We start from the raw sequence: 25,142 nt of genomic DNA on the forward strand, positions 1-25,142 counted from the left end.
GGGGGGGTTGGGCCATTTCTTTCGTCTGTTTCCTTGCGCTACCTCGCAAACGCGGGAGACAGCGACAAAGTATAAAAAAAAAAAAAAAAAAAAAAAAAAAAAAAAAAAAAATATATATATTTTTAAACTATTCGCCATTTCCCGCATTAGCGAGGTAGCGTTAAGAACAGAGGACTGGGCCTTTTTTGGAATATCCTCACCTGGCCCCCTCTGTTCCTTCTTTTGGAAAATTGAAAAAAAAAAAAAAAAACGAGAGGGGAGGATTTCCAGCCCCCGCTCCCTCCCCATTTTAGTCGCCTTCTACGACACGCACGGAATACATGGGAAGTATTCTTAATCCCCTATCCCCAGGGATAATATATATATATTTATCCCTGGGGATAGGGGAGAAAGAATACTTCCCACATGTTCCCTGTGTGTCATAGAAGGCGACTAAAAGGGGAGGGAGTGGGGGCTGGAAATCCTCCCCTCTCATCATTTTTTTTTTTTTTTTTTCCAAAAGAGAAGGGGGCCAGGTGAGGATATTCCCTCAGAGGCCCAGTCCTCTGTTCTTGATGCTACCTCGCTAATGCGGGAAATGGCGAATAGTTTGAAAGAAAAAAAGATATATATTACATATATATATATATATTGGGGAAGAGCAGTGTGGTTTCAGAAGTGGTAGAGGATGTGTGGATCAGGTGTTTGCTTTGAAGAATGTATGTGAGAAATACTTAGAAAAGCAAATGGATTTGTATGTAGCATTTATGGATCTGGAGAAGGCATATGATAGAGTTGATAGAGATGCTCTGTGGAAGGTATTAAGAATATATGGTGTGGGAGGCAAGTTGTTAGAAGCAGTGAAAAGTTTTTATCGAGGATGTAAGGCATGTGTACGTGTAGGAAGAGAGGAAAGTGATTGGTTGTCAGTGAATGTAGGTTTGCGGCAGGGGTGTGTGATGTCTCCATGGTTGTTTAATTTGTTTATGGATGGGGTTGTTAGGGAGGTGAATGCAAGAGTTTTGGAAAGAGGGGCAAGTATGAAGTCTGTTGGGGATGAGAGAGCTTGGGAAGTGAGTCAGTTGTTGTTTGCTGATGATACAGCGCTGGTGGCTGATTCATGTGAGAAACTGCAGAAGCTGGTGACTGAGTTTGGTAAAGTGTGTGAAAGAAGAAAGTTAAGAGTAAATGTGAATAAGAGCAAGGTTATTAGGTACAGTAGGGTTGAGGGTCAAGTCAATTGGGAGGTAAGTTTGAATGGAGAAAAACTGGAGGAAGTAAAGTGTTTTAGATATCTGGGAGTGGATCTGGCAGCGGATGGAACCATGGAAGCGGAAGTGGATCATAGGGTGGGGGAGGGGGCGAAAATTCTGGGAGCCTTGAAGAATGTGTGGAAGTCAAGAACATTATCTCGGAAAGCAAAAATGGGTATGTTTGAAGGAATAGTGGTTCCAACAATGTTGTATGGTTGCGAGGCGTGGGCTATGGATAGAGTTGTGTGCAGGAGGATGGATGTGCTGGAAATGAGATGTTTGAGGACAATGTGTGGCGTGAGGTAGTTTGATCGAGTAAGTAACGTAAGGGTAAGAGAGATGTGTGGAAATAAAAAGAGCGTGGTTGAGAGAGCAGAAGAGGGTGTTTTGAAATGGTTTGGGCACATGGAGAGAATGAGTGAGGAAAGATTGACCAAGAGGATATATGTGTCGGAGGTGGAGGGAACGAGGAGAAGTGGGAGACCAAATTGGAGGTGGAAAGATGGAGTGAAAAAGATTTTGTTTGATCGGGGCCTGAACATGCAGGAGGGTGAAAGGAGGGCAAGGAATAGAGTGAATTGGAGCGATGTGGTATACCTAGTGTTGACATGCTGTCAGTGGATTGAATCAGGGCATGTGAAGCGTCTAGGGTAAACCATGGAAAGCTGTGTAGGTATGTATATTTGCGTGTGTGGACGTATGTATATACATGTGTATGGGGGTGGGTTGGGCCATTTCTTTCGTCTGTTTCCTTGCACTACCTCGCAAACGCGGGAGACAGCGACAAAGCAGAAAAAAAAAAATATTTCATTTCCAACATATCCACCCTCCTCCACACAACACTATCTATAGCCCATGCCTCACAACCATATAACATTGTTGGAACCACTATTCCTTCAAACATACCCATTTTTGCTCTCCGAGATAACGTTCTTGCCTTCCACACATTCTTCAATGCTCCCAGAACCTTCACTCCCTCCCCCACCTTGAGCAGGCAGAGTCTGGAATGCCAGCTATTTTTTTTTATCTATATCTCTGAACCCCATTCCCTCTAGGAACAACATCAAGGGCATGGCCATGGCAAAAGACTCCTTATAACAGATGAACTCGTGTCACTTCTCACCCGGTAAACTGCTTTCAAAGGTAGCAAAGTATAAAAATAAAACGTGAACATGCTGCATAAATTACTAAACAATCAACAAATTATCATGTCACAAGCACAGAGTATGATCATATACAGTGAAGTCACCCACACACATAGTGATGAGAGCACCTACACAGGATCATGATTCTATCAACCATGGCTGGCAAACACACCTAACTTCAAAGATCAAATTCCTCTGCAAATACACATCATTCGAATAAGCACTGAATTTTGTACAAAATTGCTATGGTCATGTCACAAGCATGATCAGTGAAACTTTTCTTGGCATCAACAGTACATGAAGAGTGAAATTTGAACCAAAACAAAATTTTCACCAGCATATATCTGAACACTGGTATTCCTACATGAAATTATATTGGCACAATACTTTTTGTCCATAGAAAAATAAGGAACAGACTGTAACAATGTCAAACAGATTTTGTAGCAAAGCAAACTTATCAAGATTCTCAACATTGCATATCACCCATTACAAAAGCTGTTCATTAGAAAATAGATCAACATGGTTTATCAAATATCTGCATCCGAATCCTGAAAACAATAAGCAACAAAGCACAGCACACAACATTATACTTGAAAAATACTGATAAATTTAATCAACAGTATCAACTACAACTGCTAAAATAGATTATCATAGAAAAAATCTTAATATACCTAAACCAGGATAGCTATACAAATCTTAAAATGATGAAGAGATGGGTAGGTCCTTACTTCACTTACATGTAGTTGTACGCTTCTGCCTTGGTGCAACTGGAAACCATTATTTGGGGAGGGGAGGAATTATGTTAAATTGGCAAAACACATTACCAGCTGATTTGTTAGGATTGCTTACCATAGTATCTCATCAAGTAATGCTCTTCCAACTGATGTGTAACTAAGGGAATCTAGTAGACCATCACCTGATATGGGGATAGCCACTTTGGTCATGCAGTTTGTCTTCTGAGTTACTGTAAGCCAGGTACCATTACTAACAAGTCATTCAGTAGTAGTTCTCTGCAGCTTATATTATGCATAGAAAAGCTGTTGTACCACAAAAGGACTTGCACACCTTATCAATACACTAAAAAAGGATTAGAGCTGTGCAAAAGGTTTAAAAAACTGATATTGACAGTTCAAGAGTAATCGACATTCAGAACTCAAAATTATACCCCTGAAATTCATAATATGGCAAATGAAGATTAATATACAGTTGAAAGTATTTTATTAGCAACACACTATGAATGGTCCTTTCAATTGAGTCAGAACTTTTGTTCTACATACCTGTATAACATTTGTAAGAAACATACATACATACTCCCAGAGACAGTAGTTCAGAGGCTTAGATAACCTTTAGTGTACTGAGTGTTCTAATTTTACAATCCAAAGTTTCAATATAAAAGAAGTTGGAATGTTTTCAGTGTATGAATTAGGGTAACAGCTGAGGGAAACACACAGATATAGCTCAACAGAGATTTATTGTTGTGAGCAGTGAAGGCTTTTGGGTTCTCAGGTAAGTCTGGGTCTTACCTGGCCTCACCTGCTGCACTCAATGATATATTTCACCAGAAATACCATTGAGTTAGTTGAAATAAACCTAAAGTACCTAAGAAGGCATTTAATGATATGTTCCCAACCCTATAAGCATCCCAACTCTAGCAATACTTCAGCACAGAAGTAAGCTGAATTTATATTGTCTAATAACAAAAGATTAAAAAGAACAATTATCTGGCAAAATAAGTACCTGGAAAATGATAAAAAGACTTTGGTAGTGTCACTTGTGTTGGGTATTAAAGCTTCAGTTAGTCCTGCACCAGCATATCTGGTGGGTAGGATACTTACCAGTTAGAGGTATTTTCAACAAGACATGACACTCCCAGATCACAAAATGAGATGTTTGCCATATGCTAAAAATACCTTAGGCAGGTGAGTAACCCTAGCTAGCTGCATGAGCCCAAAGGCTCGCTATCACAGGTGCCTGCATACGGCACCACCTAACTATCACACTGTGGTCATAACCACACTCTCAAGAATAATTAAAAATATACAAAACTATATACATGCTGTACACATCACTTTTTGTCCTTTGCATTATCAAGACTATCTGGGAAGAACACTTTGGTGATCACAATGTCGCCGGTACTAAGAGTCTGGCACTGAGCATCAGCTTTACTTGTGAAGGCTGACATTGAGGGCACATTGTTTAAGGAGTGAGGTGGGGAGATCTGGGGAGATATGGCTACCCCTTGAGGATATCTGTGACAGTGGCAACAACATGAAGGTGGTGAGCTACAGTTTGCTGTGGCTACAGGAGAAGAGGCACCAGAAACCTGCGTAGCTGCTGCTAAGATTGCTTCCAATCTATCAATTTTCTCTAGACGGTCCATTGCACCATTGCTTAAAACCTGTTCCACCATATTCATGCTAGTGGTTAGTGATGGTGAGCTACCATAACCATCACCATCACCCTCACCATCACATCGTGGGGAAAGCAGCCCACCCCCTGAGCCTCCTGAACCTCCTGACCCTACACTGCTCAAACTGGGGTATTCTCCCTCCTCTACTCCATCACGTTCTTCATCGTCATCATCTTCGCTATTCTCATCATCATCTTCACCATTCTTGTCCGGAGATTCATCCCTATGAAAAGAAATACTCTTGAAATCATACAGCACTAACTTTGGTATATTTTTTTCTTTCATACCTACTGTAATATCTATATAACAGATGCACAGATTGCTGACAAAATGTAATAAAAGGTTAAAAAATACACCTAGACTTACAAAATTTAAGGAAACATGCATGTGTAGCCAGTCAGCAATGACAGCATTGTAAAACATCAAATTAATGCCAAACTACCACAAAAAATTTTCCATCTCTTGCAAATGATGAACAGCTGATATTCATCAATCAAAAACTGATCTGTAATGAGTTAAATTAGCAAAATAAACTAACAAGTTACCCTAATTCTACTGTATCAACACATGATAATGCCACAGCAATTACCTCTCTAATCAATGTAATCTATGTATTATGGAGGCAGGATACTGAAAGATAAGGTACGGTTATGATAGTGGCATACCTCAATACCTCATTTTTCACAAAGTACAGAAATTAGTATATTACATTAAAAAACTTTTCTATAAATGACAAAGAGCTGTGGAGTGAGGGGGGGATTAAGTAAGCTAAAACAAGAAGAAGGAGCCACGAGTCCTTATCCTTTTCCATCAATTCTCTGCAGGAAAATGTAAAAGGTCACAAACAGTGTAGACATCTGCTGAGAAACACCAACAAAGTCAAAACTAAAGATACTGTAACAATAATCACTCTCGAGAAAGAGGCACCTTTTACAAGATTTTTCGACAATACATCTGAATACCAAAATTTTAATGCCTTCTGCCTTAGCAAGGTAGTCAGGAGGAAACACACAACTTCCTCATTTGCACAAATGTACTCTCTAGCTGTTGTCTCTGAAATACTGAAACCAAAGCCTACTATCCACAGCTACCCCCAAAAGACTAATCCACAGTGTCTTCTATGCATCCATGGCCCCTATTTTGCTCTACTTCTCATAGTTATAAATCTTTAATGTTACATTCAAACATGGTTTCCTCCCTGAACAATAAGCTTTAATATTCATTTATTGAATCAGGGCATGTGAAGCGTCTGGGGTAAACCATGGAAAGTTGTGTGGGACCTGGATGTGGAAAGGGAGCTGTGGTTTCGGGCATTATTGCATGACACCTAGAGACCGAGTGTGAACAAATGGGGCCTTTGTTGTCTTTTCCTAGCGCTACCTCGCACACATGAGGGGGGAGGGGGATGGTATTCCATGTGTGGCGAGGTGGCGATGGGAATGAATAAAGTCAGACAGTGTGAATTGTGTGCATGGGTATATATGTATGTGTCTGTGTGTGTATATATATGTGTACATTGAGATGTATAGGCATGTATATTTGCGTGTGTGGACGTGTATGTATATACATGTGTATGGGGGTGGGTTGGGCCATTTCTTTCGTCTGTTTCCTTGCGCTACCTCACAAACGCGGGAGACAGCGACAAAGCAAAATAAATAATAAATATTTTTATCATACTTCGTTGCTGTCTCCTGCGTTACCGAGGTAGCGCAAGGAAACAGATGAAAGAATGGCCCATTAATAAAGTGCAAATATAAAAAAAATAGATTACCTAGCTTTTTAAATTACCTAATGATGCACTTCCACACTATATCCTAAAAAAGCAATGTAATTAAATTTAAAATAATAAATTATTACAGTTATTGTTGTAGCCCATGGTTCCCTTTATAAGGATCCCCTAAAACTTAGAGAGTCCACTAAATCCCTTGGGTGGTCCCAAAGATCTCCATAAAAATTTTCTAGCTCTGTCTATAATGTGCTGCTGAGGATTAAACATTCTGTGTTTTTACTGATATGGTGACATCATAAGGATGAGGGGTCTTAAGTGAGAACTACACTGTAATGCTTGTAATGATGAGTGGTGGCCAGATACAAAGCTTGAAAGCATGACACAGTTTTTCTACATAGTTTATATGTGGAAGGGTTTATCTTGGGAGAGGGAGCATCAAGATTAATTTTATGGGGTGAATGTTCAGTGTTTTAGCCAGTGACATTAACATGAAAGTGTTTGATTGTAGTAGTACTGTTTGGTGGATGGGGATCTAGGTCGTATACATGACTGAAGTGTAAAGCTGGGATGTGTTCCTTACTTACTTAAGAGAATGGTTTATTCGTGGAAGGAAAGGATGAGTGGAATCCTGTGCAGCTGCTATTTACTGTGTACATGTCATATCTAAATGGGTATATGGGAGTAGGATTTGGGTCTCAGGGTACAGGTGATCTATACTAGTAGTTTGGATACATCCTGTTATAGTTACGACATCTTTTCCTGCTTTAAGTATTCTGAGTTAAGAGTGGGTATTCAGAGGACCAAGCTAGATATGAATGGTCCCTAGTTGTCCATAAATTGTTGAATATGAAATGGGTTTCTTTTCATAGGCATTTCTTTTTTTATAAGGGGACTGAGTTTATTTTCATACACCATCAATGTTAATTATTTACTGCACAGATATCATGAGTAACCTTCTCCTCCTGCCCCTATTAAGGCTATGTGATATATGGAGAAAGGTAAAGTATTAGAGGAGCTGTAAATATACTCCATCTCAACTTGTATAAAAGATATTATCTACATACCGTTCTTTTTTGCTTTGAAGACGTTCTAATTTCTTTGCTACCTTATAAGATCCTTCTAGTTTCTCACGTTCTTCATCACTTAATTCTAAATATCTGGAAATTAGAAGATTTTAATAGCACGGAGTATGAAAATACATCCAGGGTTAAAATTCTTTCACTCATCACATGTTACACACATTACAAAATAAAAATCTGAACAAGAGAAAGATATACACCATAACCTTTTCCACTGGACACAGGTGCCCAGAAGAAGGAATAAGAAATACATCATTTGTTACAAAGCATGAACTCTACAATTAAAATCAACAATCTCAACACTTTGAACTTACTTTTTTTTTTCAATGAGCTATATTCTTGAGAGAACTCTGAACACAGATGATGCTTAGAATCCTAATCACAGCTGTCCAGTTCTGCTACTGATTATGACTTCATCAAAAATGTGTCTTTACATATTTCTCATGAACACAAGCCCAAATACTGAACATAATAACATGTTCACAAGTAATACTGGTCTTCCTTGTTCATGAAAAAATAACATGTGGCAAATCTGCATGAACATGATTAATTATTTGCTGACCAATATTCAGTTTTACTGTCTTATGATTCACAATCAAGCACTTGGGCAGAATTGACATACACTTGCAAAGAACAGATCTATTTTACACTTGGGTGAAAGTGAAGAATATGTTAAAAGCCCGTCGACTAATCAATAGTACAGTATTTGAATGATAAAATATGGTGAGCAATGACAGTTCAGCTGGAAATGAAGTGATTGGTAAAAAAGACTTGTACCTATGTCTAACGCTATAAATCCAGGGAAGTGTGGCAAAAGATGATCATTTACAGAAGCTGAATATTTATATGCATTGAATGTGTTGATACTGTTTGAAAATATTTTCAAAAGCAAATATGACACTGTGGACAGAGGAGAAATTATAAGATATGGAAGAAAGAAATCTACCACATGAGACAATGTAGATGTTGAACTTATAAGACCACTGCTCTCAGCTTAAATGTAGAGGATGACTTTTACATGAACAACATTTTTGAAAAGTAGAAAATGAAGTTTGATTAGGGTTTAAAATCAAACAAACACAACAAACACCAGAATAATAACCAATTGCAAAAAAATTATGAAAAAAAGTCTGACATCAAAACAAATTCAGTTCAATGACATTTTTTCATTCAATTCACTTCCATCCAAACTCTCATGCTTGCTTATAAAGGTCCACTGTGTTAAGGTGAAACATGGACCTCCACACTTAAAAAGTGCTATTCACATTTCCAGATCACAATAAGTTGATTCTGAAGGAAAACTAACGTCTCTATCAATTTATCTATAACTTTAATGCCGGTTTCCTCTGGGAACTCTCATCAAGGGGGTGGCACCTACAAAAAGAGCTACCACTCATCCCTGTCCTTACATGCCTACCTCACAAACATATACACTCATGTCTATTCAAAAATACAATGAAATGCTGTGAATGTCAAGGAAAGTATTCATGGTATGATTACAAATGAAAAGTAATTCAATGCATTTGAAACACTATTGGAAAGAAGAAAATTGTGTGGAAGTAAAAATAAGAGTAGTCCATGTGACGCCATGGATATCTATCATTATTACATAAACCCAAGGACCCCTTCTCCAGGGGTTCCTCAAGTTTTAAGGCAGCACTACAATCAATAGTAAGGAAAGGATGAACTCCTCTGGAGAGAAAAGTTCTTCAGCAAGATTGTACTCTAAAGACACATCACCAAAGGAAACTTTTCACTCACAGTGTAACCAAAAACTGGTGGTGTCCAGTAATGCCTCTCTTTCCATCTTATGAATATACTTACAAGGCAGAAATTTTCTTGTATCACTAACATGTAATTCTTCCATGATGACTGCACACAAATATTCACGATTGTACTTAAGGTATCATGATACTATTCCTGAACATCTGAAGTTGACTTCTCCATGAAGTATACAAAAATTAAAAATTTCTAAGCCCAAAAACTATGGGTTGACTATTACATATAATCATTTTTTACTTAGGCATAAAAAATTCTTGTGGTTAAGGCACTGAACCTAAGGAAGCACTGTGGGGGGGGAGGGGGTTGTTATTTCATGTTTGGTGGGGTAGCAATGGGAATGAGTAAAGGCAGACAGTATGAATTGTGTACATGTATATATATGTATATGTCTGTGTGGGTATATACATGTAATATGTTGAGATGTATAGGTGTGTATATTTGCGTGTGTGGATGTGTATGTATATACATGTGTATGTGGGTGAGTTGGGCCATTCTTTTGTCTGTTTCCTTGCGCTACCTCCCTAACACGGGAGACAGCGACAAAGCAAAGCAAATAAATAAGTCTGATTGTCAATATAGGTTATATAATGCACAAGTACTGTATCAACGTATTTACGCCATCAAATATAATTATCCCGAGGACTGAGGAATAAAATTTTACCTACGTATCTCATGCATGTTGCAGAAAGTGGAGCAGAAATCTTTTCTTTTTCTCTCCTTAAAGATCTGAAACAATTAATTAAACACCCTCTCTGAGTTCCAGACCATCATGACTGCTTATCTAACACACCTGACCTTTTATTTACCATCAAACTTCTCACTAAACATAAACCATTTCTGTCCCTTTAGGTCCAATGACAACAATCTTATTTTCCCTCTTCATATAACTCTCTTCCTTTGAGAGTCAGGTGTACAAACAACACGAGGAGTCCTGCCTGATTCATTTCCACATTATAACTTTTTTCTTTTACCTGAGATGGCCTTGATTGGGACATGTTATTCACCTGTACAATGTCAGTCACAAAAAAAAAAAGTTGAAGAAAAAAAGTAATAGTAGAAGTGAGGGCTGGAAATCCTTCTCTTTTAATTTGTTTCTAAGAGGAACTTTTCTTGAGTTACCTTGTGTCTACCGACAGACAGATGGACATACACAATGTCCCACATACACTACGTGTATTGAATGTAAAAAAATTAGCCCGAAGTTGCTTGGCATGATGATACCATACCTTGCCGAAGCAGTATGATTCTATACTACATGGTCAAATTCTCTTGAACAGATAGGACTGTCAAGGATATGTCTTTTTGCCTCTTAGGAACAGAAAAATTATCTTATAACTACAACTTACACATCAGCAAGCTATTATGACTTACTACTGACACAGAAGTTCACACAAAGTTCTTAACTGCATTAAAAAAGCACAGCATTATGTATCTCACATTCCAGCAACTCCTAATAAACTATGAGCATAACAAAAAGTTCGCCATTCCGCAAATGATATGATTCTAGAAAAAGATATGAACCTAATGTCACTATCAGTGAAATCCTACAAATGATATTTCATATAACATTTCATATAACAAGTACAATAACATGGGCTTACAACCTTAAAATAGAGACAAGTAAACTTCTTATACTAACCTGAGCAGTCTAATTTCTCTATTGGACAGAACAATTGATCTAGCTTGAGTAGTTGCTAACTTGGTTTTAAGTTCTGCTACTTCCGTTTCAATTTTGCGTTGCTTTTTCTTTTGTTTGACTTCCTCTGGTTGTATTAAGGCTTCCACTTGTTCTCGACATAATTCCTCGAATAACAGTATCAGTCCAGGGTCCAGCTGTCTTTAAACCATTAAAAACGTTTATCAGGGGCATTTCAGAATTATATACATATACAAAAATCTCTTCAGCGTGTTTCATATCTATTTCTTGCAATCAGAATATCAAACACTACAAAAGAGAAACTCTTCTGGCTGTGGCATGATATGGGAATAATTTCAACTATCAGCACAATGCCTGAGTATTCCAGAAGTGTCAGTATCATTTCTCTGTCAATGACAAAGAAGTAATTTTCAGATCATAAAAGACATCTAAAAAAAATAACCAAAAAGCTCAACATGGCACATACCTTTTCATAGCATCATAGACTGTGGGAACAAGAGCTACTACATCATAAGCTGCATATACAATCATGTCTTCTGTCAGTGGTCGCCGAGCCCAGAACCTCTGATCTCGCCGGTACACATTCTTCATCTGTAAAACACACAGATAGTAAGTGTTATGTGCTCCAAGTGTTTTACTTTCTGCTTAGATAAAATCTCCAAACTGTCTAATCCATTACCTAACAAAACAATTCAATAAAACTGTTTCATTGCTACAGTCTTTTTTTGCTAACATATTACAAGTATTCCCCCACAACACAAGAAATTCTAAGTCCTACACAATACACTGGTGTCCCTCAGAGTTCATGGCTGTTTGCTATACCCTTGAATTATAAAGTGCCAACATAATATTAAGCAAAGTAGAAATTCATTCAAGTACATTGTAAGAGACCAATGCATATAAGAGAAAGAAATGAAAAATGTTGAAACTTGAGTAAGGATAATATTCTCTTTACAGGACATGGTAATGAGAAGCAAACCTTAAAAAGTCACAAAATCACTAAGCAAAAGAAGACAAATTTGCTAAAAGAAGTTACACAAAAAAGAAAAAGGAAAATAACACACAGATGCTTGTGAGGCAGAAAAAACAAAAGCACATACTTATATTTATACATAAAGTTCAAATTATGAATCTTACATACCAGCGGGCCATCAAATATAAAAGATAAGTCAAACAGATAACAGAAGGGAAATGTGCAATACAATAAAGAAGCAGTACATTATGCATCAGAATTACAGTACAAGTAGAGAGTACAGCATTGATGATGACCATAAGAACCCAAGAAAGTGCAAAAAAAATTCTATATAGAGAAAATACATTAGTTGCTTTATTTTATCATATGCAGAGTTCCATTAAAAATTCACATATGAACATCAGTAGATGATACTGAGAAAACTACTTAAAAGAAGTATAGGACAATGAGAAAGTGTAATGGGTCACTGGTGTGTAAAAATTACCACAGTGGATCAAAGGCTGAAGTAACTACTATGGGACCACTAAAGAAGCCTTGTAAAAGAGCTGTGTTGACCATTCCAGACCCCAAGATGTTCCAGAGGACCACTACACATTGGTAACATCCAATCATAAAGTTCACTTCCAAAATGTGATATGTTGGTCAAAGTGACTTACTTTTGGTGGGATGCTGAGGCTTTTATCAGTATGCACCAGTATGTAAAGTTATATATCCATACATAAAATTGTGGCAGACAACTGAACTTAGATGAAAACCTTTAGCAAGGGCAAAAGATCACTATATAACACTATAAGGCTAACAGGTGTAGCTAAAGAAAATTAAAGGTTTTACTGATTGTAAAAGATTACTGGAAAGTGTTAAATAGCCACTTCTTAACCAAAAAAAGGTATAGTTTATCACAACACGACCACAAACAGGTAAATAAAACCACTGTTACCTCACAATAGAACTAACAAAAGAGGAAGGCAAAGGTAAGGTGTAGAAGACCAATAGTATAAATAATTACTGAACATTAAGGAAGGTGTAGTCCACAAACAAGAATACCGATGACCATTATAGGATTACTTTTGAGGCTATGCAGAAAAACTAATATGGTGGAAATGTTTACTACAGGGCAACAAGACAGTGTGAAACATCAAAAAATGTAATGTACAGGACCCAATACCAGTCACTGACCTGGTCCTTGCGGGGATTGACAGGAGCATTGAAGGAGCGACACAGAGTGTTGAGTGAGACATTCTTCACTTTGTACACTGGTTTGCCTGTTTCCTGCTGCTGTAAAACTGCATGAGCCGCCTGTAAAATGAGTTAATATTCATTCCAAAAAGAATAGAAGTTGCAACATAACATAAACTAGCAAAAAATAATTACTGGGAATTACTATGAGGTATGGTGAGAAAAACTGTCTTCCTATGGGCAAGTATCTTCAACAAGATTATTAAATGAAGAACGGCTAGCACATGGCAAGCAGTGCATATGCCAGTTGTTTCAAAATATCATTCTCTGCTGCCACATACAATGCACAATCGTCCATCTCAAGTTCACCGGGAATCGATTTTACTCATTCATTCTAGTTTTCACCTAAGGTTTCAGCAATAATAGTGATAAGATCATGCACAATTTTCTATTTCATCTGAAGAAACATTAATTAGATCACCTCTTTTCCTTAGGTTTTGCATATCTCATTTGGTGTCTAATAGATGTATTCCATGAAATTTACTTATGCTTTTTCTTTCATATTATGAATTATTTTTGTTCTCTTAATATTTCTATGGAGGGAATAAGTAAGGAAAGGATGACAAAGAATATATATGTCAGATATGGAGGGTAAAAGGAGAACAAGGAGACCAAATTGGAGATGGAATGATGGCTTGAACAAAACTATGAGTGACTGGGGCCTGAACATGCATTAGGGTGAAAGGCATGCATGGAATAGAGTGAATTGCAACAACTTGTATACTTGGGTCAATGTGATGTCAATGGATTGAACCAGGGCACGTAAAGCATCTAGGTTAAACCAGAGAGGTTAGTGGGGCCGGGCTGTGGAGAGATAGCTATGGTTTTGGTGCATCACTCATGACAGAGAATGGATGCAGCCTTTCTTCATCTGTTCCTGGGGCTATCTTACTAATGCGGGAAAGAGTGCTCAAATAAGAAAAAAGTTCTAATTCCTTCAATTTGCTGCCAAGCATAAAGTACAAAATACACTTCTCCTTGTCTTGACTATATAATGTGAATGGTGTGCTTGGGTTAGAGTAAAATGGAACGATGTGGTATACTTGGGTTGATGTCCTGTCAACAGACTGAACCAGGGTATGTGAAGCCTCCAGGGTAAACCATAGAGAGGTCTGTGGAGCCTAGTTGTGGACTGAGAGCTGTGGTTTCAGTGCATTACACATTACAGCTATAAAAAGGATGTGAGCCAATGGGCCTTTCTTCGTTGTTCCTGGAACAACATCGCTATTGTGAGAAACAGCAATCAAGTATGAAAAAGTACTCACAATGATCATACTAATCATGACGTGAATCACAATTATCCATCAGTCAAGACATGACTCACAATCATCACACCAATCTTGTGACTTACAATTTTCATACCAATCTTGTCTCTCAATCATCACAATAACCAATCATGATGTGACTATAAATGAGATATTCTTCAATGTGATCTCCAAATTCCAACCATTCATTTATATCTTGGTCCTCAATGCCTTCTCTATCAATCACTTTTTTTTTCTGTTAATCTCTTGTAAGGTGTCACTCAATTTTTCATTGAACACTATTAAGATATTCTTTGCTAATTACATATCATTTCTAGATCTTTTCCATTTTCTCTGTGTCATTTAGTATAATCTTTGGTACTGTCACCAATTCACTTTACTACATTAAGCAATGTGAAAGGACTGATGTACATCATAATATATAGGAGGTCTCTTCCACAATTAACATTAAACACAAGGGGGCTCTCTAGTTGCTACATATATCACATCAGGAATCAAGGTGTTTAAACATTACATTTGGGTATCTTTCCAATGCAAAATATTACATTTCAAGGAGTTTTCACATATATGAAGAAGCAATTTTTTAACATAAATCATGCGGTCTTAATACTTGTCTTTAAAATGTCATTCTCAAGGGAAAAGGGACTATCATTCGTATTTTTACAGAATCAATATCTTAAAAGTTGCACCTGAAGTTATCAAGAAACAAATGAGACAAACAAGAATGGAGCTCCTGCATTTAAACCCAAGTCAGGAATCATTCTTATCTTACAGCTTTGTACAACCCCTCGAATTCAGTCTACGAGAAGCCCCCCACATCCTCGGCTCCCAAAGAACACCTACATAACTCCCCTTCTTCCATGAAGGAAGCCTCACTGACAACTTAATCCCAGCAATCATCTTCTCCTGACAGTGTTTGCTGTCATTCACTGCATGCAACCCAGCTGTTGTTAACAGTAAAGCTGCTCACAAGTCAGGAACTGGGCCTCAGTGGTGCTCATCTGCTGGTGTCTACTTGTGCACTGGCTCACCAAGATGGCTATTTAGATCACCATCATGTTCACAACACACGAAACTGAGAATACCATCACAAAGCTTCAAAAAAGAACTTCAATAAATTTTTACGGCACAATTGAAATGGTCACAAGGCCACAATTTAGTCACTAAAAATGTCATATCAAAACAGTAACACGTTCACAAAGATACGAATATCTTTACCAAGATATTTTAACTAACGTATTACATCAATATCGTCGGAGGCTTGGCTCGTCTCCACATGTCAGATGGGACCACGATGCTCTAATCAATCAAGCTATTTGAAGCTGCATATAGCAAGCCCACATACTCACTGCAGCCTGACTGATCAAGTATAAGTATTTCACATTCATCCAGCGTTCTTAATTTTTCCAAATGTTAGGCTTGTTGGGTACCTGGGTTTTAAGATTCATTACAAACTCGCTAGGTTGAAGGGATGGGGGACGGTCAGGATACGGAGAACAAATATCAATATAACAATAATGAGGAAAGTAAAGAACTACAAACAGTTAATGCTACATGGTTCCCCACCCCACCTCAAAGTAATCCCTTAAATCACGCAGTATAACCATGCAAAACAGTTTCCATAAAGTGGACGTTCACCTCAATCCTGCGAACCTTCAAAACGAGGGAAGAAAAACTAATGATGACATGTTTTCTACCTCTTACACTCTTCCAATTAGACTACTGTTTGTTTAATGGGTGAAAGAAAGTCCGTGATATACAACATGCATAAAATGTCCAAGTCGCAATGAATGTCAAAAACCAAAGCTGCTAGGGATGACTGAGACAAAGGCCACGGCGCTGAAAGGTATGAACTCTACATTTAAAATTAATTTCATATGGAAATGACCTCCCCCACAAGAAAATTGCAATATAACAGAAGTGAAATGACGCCATAAATACAGAACATTCAAAATCCAAAGCCTTTACCTACTAAACGCTCCCCTAACATGTAAAAGCAATAGTATGAACCAAACGGTGAAAAATATTAGGATGTATTGGATACAAAGCATCCATTATCCGTGCCTGATCAGCAGGAACTGCCGTGGGTGCACAGGTCTGCAGTTTGGTCCCAGCCTTAGCTGTGGTGAGGAGGAACCTCCAATATCGACGTAATGTAAAACGTAAGGTTCTTCGGTAGAGCGTGTGCTCTCTTACATGACTACATTTAGCGTGAATTTATAAAGACCAGAAAACGATCGAGCCCCAAAAACTCGATTCAACCTGCAGTGTATAGCATATTCCTAAGCCTTGAAATTTACAAAGAACAGAACCTTGCTTGGGTTCGGAATAAATATCAAGCTAATGAAACACAGTTCAAACTCTTCTGAATAAATGTAAATCTTCGACGTCTTTTACTATCAGGACAATTCATCAATGAGTCCACTTCTACAACCACACAGAACCAACGGTGAAAGAAACTCAGGTGTCTAGATGTACCTGGAAACGCGGGTGTGGGGCCTTCGTGCCAATGGTCTTAGAAATGGCGTGATATTTTCCTTGGGGGGACTGGGACACCCAAACAACGTCCAAGAGGACATTCACTGTTGATATACAACGGGTCCTTCCGCTAGGGTACAGACTTCCCTCATTCTCCACAGTAAAACACCCGTCCAGCAGCCTAACGTCCTACCCTGAAGCGAAATACTCTCGTACGTTTATCTTTTTCTAGAAAATGTCAAAGCTGAAGGCTGTGTGCCGCTACCTACCCAAATGCCAGCAGACAATAAGCCACAGAGAACTGTGGGTGTTCGCCACACTGTGTAGAAGCAAGTGCTGATCCTTGCACTTTTAACAGTTTGATCTCCCAACGTTAACCAACTGCTGTTGGTAACGCTTCATCGTAAAAGCTTTACTCGCCATGAATGTGGACCTATAACACGCCCCGAATACAATACCGAAAGACAGAACACTTGTATTATAACACGTCACTAACTCCCAGCATACAAGGTTTTCAATGGTATTCATATTGTTTATCTGCCCTACTTATCCACACAATATATCCTGCTATCTGGTTTTGTTTGCTTTACATCTACTATCAAATGAACAGTGGTTGTTGCGTTACCCTTTGCATTATACAAAATCTTACTACACTACAGTAAGATGAATAAATCAACATGAGTTCCATTAAATATAGAGTATATAAGATATTCCAAGTTGAACCGTGTGTGGGGTCCTGCCTCCAGTGATCCCCAACAGCTCTTCTTGGCCAGGCTATGGACAATACACGACGAAACCTCGCCCACTACACCTATAACGCTCTTCGTAATCTCTCGCGGGATAAACACCCTTTCATATTTACTCTTCTTTACTCATTGGAAATTCATATATATATATATATATATATATATATATATATATATATATATATATATATATCAGGCAAGAGTGTTGGGCTGCATGGTACATCCTGTAGATACTGGAGAAGAGTATCAGACCGAGTCGTGAACCCAGCGCTGGGAGAATGTGAACACACTGGGATTGTGTGTGAAGCGCTGGGTTAATGCTACACGACATAATGGCGGGAATCCATCTCCTTCGTTCGCATAATATACATTACTTTCAAAAGTGGAGATTCCACACAAACACAAATAGTGATGTAAGTACAGTGGTCAGCTCCTCGGGAATCTAAACTGGATTCAGTCTCTTAGAAATACACTTAGCCTACATTGCACTAGCAAATGAAATGTAAGAATATATCATAAATTATTTATTTCCATAAATCTGGTTTGACTGGTAGACTTTATAATCGTAACTAATGTACTCAGACAACATACAGAATGGTAAGTTTAAAATCAGAATAATTTCCTCGACGATATCAAGGTTGCTGCCGTACTAGGTTTGGGGGAAAACAATGAAAGTGGCGTGACTGATGTACCAGAGGATTTTACCGCAAGGTAAGAGTGTGACTGTTACAACGAGATGGAGTGGGAGAATGTATCGCTGTCAACAGGAGACAAACGATCAGTCATGTTGTGAAAGAAGATATGCGGAGAGAGACGAGGTGAGGAATGGGCGCGCATTAGCGGCTACCTAGTATGGATAGTAATGAATACACTGAAGGATAGGGTGTCAAGGTGGTGTAAATATAAGCAGATAATGGAGAGGGAGAAGTTGTAACACGCGTTCGATGTGGTAGGTACGGTGTCCCGGGAGACTACGGACAAAAACCTGGAAACCTCATGCAAAGGAAATGTTTTAGTGTGAATTATGACCCTGATGGTCAAACGCATCCGAAATGAATTTAAATGGAAACTACAACGGCTGGGACGTGACAAGTCTTTCGTCCAATACTGAGGTATGAAAGTATAATATAAGCTCTTCAACATAAGAGATATTTGCTATGGATTCTGGCTTGAATACTGTATGTACTGAGTAGTTGCAGTCCTTGGTACTTCAGCTTGGAAGCTGGAGGAGCCTTGGCTTAAACGCTGGAGTCCCCTTCCTCCAATATCATTAGGGGTTTGAGGAGTTAAAAACCAATTAAATATTCATCGCCGTCATTTTTGTAATTACAGATTTGCTGTAACTTCCATGACTAGGTTTTGTGACTACATGGTCAACATTAACAAAATGTACACCAGTAAGATATTAATGAAAATAATCTATTTTTAAAACAAACCCCATATCTAAATATTTCATTATGACGAATTTTCATAAATTCTTATGAACTGTAGTTGACGGTCCAAAAGAACCTCAAAAGAATCATGTCAAAGCAGCAATTATACTTACTGTGAAGCAGCCTCAAGGAATGATTCTCTTGTTTCGCTTAACTAATCTTATCTAATCTAGCCTAGACTAAACTAAACAAAGTGTAAGGATTTCCGATATAAAGAGTTTATTTTTACGCGATTCTGACCCTACCCTAACCTAACCAGTATGAAAACGTCCTAATACCGTAACTTTAACCACTTTATAAACACAAGCAACCCTCAAATCTGAAAACAATTCACTTAAAATGTACGTTCGAATACTTGGGACATTGTCTCGCTTTTCTTGCAGGTTAAAAGCATACGTGTTGCACCAACTCGTCCACCTTAAAATTAACCTAAATACTTCACAAAAGACTATAATAAGATTCTCTCTAAAAATATGACTTAATGATCTCGTGTCCCAGGTCAGTAGTTGTGTGCAAATCATAGTATGACTAACTGAGATTTTAAGCTACATTTCCTTATGCATCCACTAAGCTATTAGTGAATGTACGACATATCAAATCTAGTTCCACAAAGGAAAGCTAATTTCCATGCACACAGCGAACAGTTCGAGAGATGTAGGGAGGGAACAGAGGAATTAAAATCAAGCCAGAAGTTTATATAGATTTGAGGAAGTACTTTTATGCTATAAAAGTAGTAGATGAATGGAACAGAATGAATAAAGACATAGTAAATGCAGACAACATAAAGATATAAATAGCTGCATGAAAGTTGAGAATGTGTAAGAGATGGAACCCCGCGAGTGCAGAACTCCCTCACCATACAGTACCATAGGTACTTAAAGGAAGATGGCTGAGTGGGCACAAGCTCCTGCCTTTTTTTTTTATGAAATCGCTAGATAAGTGGCAAGCACTTGCTCTACTAAAGTTCACTGCACTGTACTGGAAACGTAAGTCCAAACATAATGAAACGTCCAGTAATATTTCTCCTACACGTCCACAGGACTAAATGGATCTTTTGAGAAACAAATTGTGTAATATTCGTAGTATCTCAGCGTTTCTATGAACCCATATCTATTTGGTTACATAAATGTTAATTTACTTTTAAAATGAACCCAGAAACGTCAAGATGGGGTTACATGGGATGCGCTCCTGACGAGATGGTATCATGACCGACCAGAAGTTTAAAATTTTAGTGCTAGGCCCCCGACTCCCCAGTCCTCCTCACCACATGACCTTCCAACGACGTAAAACTTCTTAATACTCCCAACAGCGTACACGATGGCGAGGAGGGTGTCGATAACAAGACATTCGGTCCAACACTTTCCTGTCATACCGTGTTATGGAACTTTGTTATTATGTCACACCTTGTAATGGAACTTTGTTATAATGTCACACCTTGTTACAGAACTTAGTCTATTGTGACACACCCTGTAATGGAACTCAAGTTTATGTGACAACCAAATGATCACTGTATCTTTAGCTTTCATTCATCTTCATCTACCCTTGAATACCGTTCGTTTATCCCGTACATCCTGCTGTTTACTTTCGTAACTGGTTTGTGACATGCTTCTAAATACATATCAAATCTTACTACTATAAATAACTGTAGGCCCTGAATGTTTTCAATAGATTCTCTGGTAACGACCATGTCACTTCAACAAAAGATTATTTTCGTGTCTATCAACCACTTCAAACCTGTTTCAGGGACTGTCTTCTAACCCCTGCAGATCCGTCTGCAACCCCGCTTCACTGCCGAAAGGCCTGGTCAACTAAGCTAATTATGTCTTGTGCTTTATATAGACTGAAGACATGCTATGTTATTGCAACGGCCAAATGTTTGATTTATTTTTTTCGAACACTACTTAATCAGTTGAGAGCTTCGAGAATCGGGTCTTGGTCAATGCAATAGCACATATGTTAGTAACTAGAAAGACGGACACAGCAAAGCTAACGTCACTGTTTGTCGCTGGGGGATTGCAATGGGAGAATCCTGTTGAATCGTTAATCACAAATGTGTTTACAGCACACTGTACACTGGTTCCTAATGCCTCTTCAAGTGCTGCACATTTACACGCATACATATATGAACTTTTTCCTCTGTACTATCGAGATGTAGTCTGCGATTTTCTCTGCACAGGGGAAAAAAATCTTTCTTGCTGTGTTCTCGACTTCACTTTCTAGTCGCTCTCTACGCTGAAGGTGGTCATATATCATATATCTTTAAATACGCACAGTTAAAACATAAATGCATGTAACATTTACAAAATCATCAGACTAAAAATAACTATTATATAAGCATGTAGATGTCTCTCAGATGTAAGACAGCCATTCCTGCGTCACATTTGACATGTACCTAGATAAACTGGTTGGTGTCATCCTAACACTGGTGATATCAATGTAACTAGTAGCCACCTAGAGCACCTAAGAGAAACCTGGATCATTACGGTGACACCTAGATCACCTGGGAGGCACCATGATCACCTAAGTGGCACCTACATAAACAATGTTATCAAGGTGGCATCCAGATCACCTGGGAGGGGACCTGGATGACCTGATGTCACCCAGGGTAAGCAGACACGACCTCGACAACCTACAGCTCGAGAAGGTACTGACCTGTGTGTCGAAGACGTTCTTGAGTGTGACGCCAAACTGGTGGTACAGTGCCCCCGCGTCGCCCCTACAGTCGTGAGCCACCTGCCGGAGGGAAAGAACTTCATTAATGACAACTCTAATACACACACACACACACACACACACACACACACACACACACACACACACATATGAATTGTATAATACGAAAAAATGCAAGAATCTGTGAGTTCAACTGAAGTGGGAGTCGACAATGTACCTAATCTGTCGCCAGAGATCCATTTCAGGAGAAATGTACAGATAGGAAATGTCTGCTGCCACATACCAGAACAACATTCAAGTCTAGGGATAAGGAAGTGTTCAGCAACCTGTTCACGGCGCAAATCAAACCAGAACTAGAATATGTTTCTCAAGCTTGGTCATTTAAAGACACGATGAACTCATTCAGGAGTTTCAGAAGGGGATAACAAACATGGTAACCGAATTTGGAAGGTGAGTTATGGTGACAGGCAGGTTAGCGGTCATAAAATTGTCTGTCATGGAAGAAAAAGACGATAAAATATCTTCGTTTTCCAAACCAGTTTGCTGATGTCGACAGCGAGCCGTTCTTCGAAAGATGTCAAGACAGTCTCTCCAGACGCCTATATCGTTATATCAAGCAAGAAAGTTGCTACTTCAGAAAAGATGTAAGAATTATTCTTATAATATTAAAATGACAGATAAAAGGAATAACTGAAGGAAATGCGAACGTTGACTGCATGAAAAAAAAGTTAAAAAAAAGTTGTACAATAGAAGGAAAAGTTAAAAATGCGCTCCAAGAGTCAAGACGTCCTACTCCGTATAGTACAATAAAATAACTAACAAGAAACAATATAGACGCATGAGAGAGAGAGAGAGAGAGAGAGAGAGAGAGAGAGAGAGAGAGAGAGAGAGAGAGAGAGAGAGAGAGAGAGAGAGAGAGATGCAATATTCCCCACGTCGATTCTCTCGCTACCTAGCGGGAGACAGCAGGAGAGTTTTTATATCAATATAAGAACACCATAACCTGAGGAACATCACCCGACACCCAACCGCCGCAGCCCCATGTCAGTACACACACACACACACACACACACACACACACACACACACACACACACACACACATCTGGTCCGGTCTTGGCCACCCGCCAGCACAACTACACCTACAGCATGCTGTTAATCCCCGAACGTCTTATGGTAAGACCCACACGCTTCCAGTACATTATGTTGCCTTTTAACGTAACACTAACACCGACAAACCCAAACGCACATACACCTGCAAAAGATGATCAACATATGCACACGCAATACAGTGAATTCGCAACAGTGCGTGCAAAGCAACATTGTAAGGAAAAACACACAATACACATTATACATATTTCTTTCATTTCATACATATTCACCATTTCCCGCGTTAGCAAGGTAGCGTTAAGAACAAAGGACTGAGCCTTAGAGGAAATACCCTCACTTGGCCCACTTCCCTGTACCTTCTTTTGTAAAATCAAAAACTGGAGGGGAGGATTTCCAGCCCCCCCCCCCCCCCCACCCTTTTAGTTGTCTTCTACGACACGCAGGAAATACGTGGGAAGTATTCTTTCTCCCTAATTCCCAGGGATATGGAAGAAAGGAATATATATATATATATATATATATATATATATATATATATATATATATATATATATATATATATATATATATATATATATATATACTTGATCACCAACACACCTGCAACAAAAGTGAATGCAACAGACTTGATATACCGTCCACCAGATCGGTCAATATACCTGATCAGTATGTGTGGGTCACGCCCCTCGCCCAGGTCTGTATCTTATTTTTCTGTTGGCTGAGACGGCACGAGCAGCTGAGGCACTATTCAAGGCCATCCCATTAACGCTATATATATATATATATATATATATATATATATTGGTTCTCAGTGAATGTAGGTTTGCGGCAGGGGTGTGTGATGTCTCCATGGTTGTTTAATTTGTTTATGGATGGGGTTGTAAGGGAGGTAAATGCAAGAGTCCTGGAAAGAGGGGCAAGTATGAAGTCTGTTGGGGATGAGAGAGCTTGGGAAGTGAGTCAGTTGTTGTTCGCTGATGATACAGCGCTGGTGGCTGATTCATGTGAGAAACTGCAGAAGCTGGTGACTGAGTTTGGTAAAGTGTGTGGAAGAAGAAAGTTGAGAGTAAATGTGAATAAGAGCAAGGTTATTAGGTACAGTAGGGGTGAGGGTCAAGTCAATTGGGAGGTGAGTTTGAATGGAGAAAAACTGGAGGAAGTGAAGTGTTTTAGATATCTGGGAGTGGATCTGTCAGCGGATGGAACCATGGAAGCGGAAGTGGATCATAGGGTGGGGGAGGGGGCGAAAATTTTGGGAGCCTTGAAAAATGTGTGGAAGTCGAGAACACTATCTCGGAAAGCAAAAATGGGTATGTTTGAGGGAATAGTGGTTCCAACAATGTTGTATGGTTGCGAGGCGTGGGCTATGGATAGAGATGTGCGCAGGAGGATGGATGTGCTGGAAATGAGATGTTTGAGGACAATGTGTGGTGTGAGGTGGTTTGATCGAGTAAGTAACGTAAGGGTAAGAGAGATGTGTGGAAATAAAAAGAGCGTGGTTGAGAGAGCAGAAGAGGGTGTTTTGAAATGGTTTGGGCACATGGAGAGAATGAGTGAGGAGAGATTGACCAAGAGGATATATGTGTCGGAGGTGGAGGGAACGAGGAGAAGAGGGAGACCAAATTGGAGGTGGAAAGATGGAGTGAAAAAGATTTTGTGTGATCGGGGCCTGAACATGCAGGAGGGTGAAAGGAGGGCAAGAAATAGAGTGAAGTGGAGTCATGTGGTATACAGGGGTTGACGTGCTGTCAGTGGATTGAAGCAAGGCATGTGAAGCGTCTGGGGTAAACCATGGAAAGCTGTGTAGGTATGTATATTTGCGTGTGTGGACGTGTGTATGTACATGTGTATGGGGGGGGGGGGTTGGGCCATTTCTTTCGTCTGTTTCCTTGCGCTACCTCGCAAACGCGGGAGACAGCGACAAAGTATAAAAAAAAAAAAAAAATATATATATATATATATATATATATATATATATATATATATATACCTTAGCCTGAGCCAGGTACCCATTTTAACGACCAACCCTTAGGGATGGATGAACAGATAGGTTGACTGTGGACCGACTGTCGTAACCAGGATTCGAACCTGTGCGCTCGACCCTGGGCGACCCGTGAATGCGCCACAGTCAGGAATGCCCCTCGCCGAGGTCAAAATATCGGTCAAACCCCTCGCCTAAGTCAGACTGTGGGTC

The 25,142-nt window shown here is 39.0% G+C and overlaps 1 protein-coding gene across 1 annotated transcript in view; it reads right to left on the minus strand.

The window, feature by feature from the left end:
* Positions 1-3,578: 3,578 nt before the first annotated feature.
* The window catches only part of egl (Egl_like_exo domain-containing protein), a 120,631-nt gene continuing 99,067 nt past the window's right edge, over positions 3,579-25,142 (minus strand). The window contains exons 3-8 of the mRNA XM_071687507.1: positions 21,818-21,898; positions 13,184-13,303; positions 11,501-11,625; positions 11,017-11,214; positions 7,581-7,673; positions 3,579-5,010 (exon numbers count right to left, since the gene is read on the minus strand). Of these exons, the coding sequence (XP_071543608.1) occupies positions 4,443-5,010; positions 7,581-7,673; positions 11,017-11,214; positions 11,501-11,625; positions 13,184-13,303; positions 21,818-21,898 (1,185 nt within the window). The 3' untranslated portion in view covers positions 3,579-4,442. The remainder of the gene's footprint in view (positions 5,011-7,580; positions 7,674-11,016; positions 11,215-11,500; positions 11,626-13,183; positions 13,304-21,817; positions 21,899-25,142) is intronic.

The sequence above is a fragment of the Panulirus ornatus genome, chromosome 43 (assembly GCF_036320965.1).
Source record: "Panulirus ornatus isolate Po-2019 chromosome 43, ASM3632096v1, whole genome shotgun sequence".
NCBI lineage: Eukaryota > Metazoa > Arthropoda > Malacostraca > Decapoda > Palinuridae > Panulirus > Panulirus ornatus.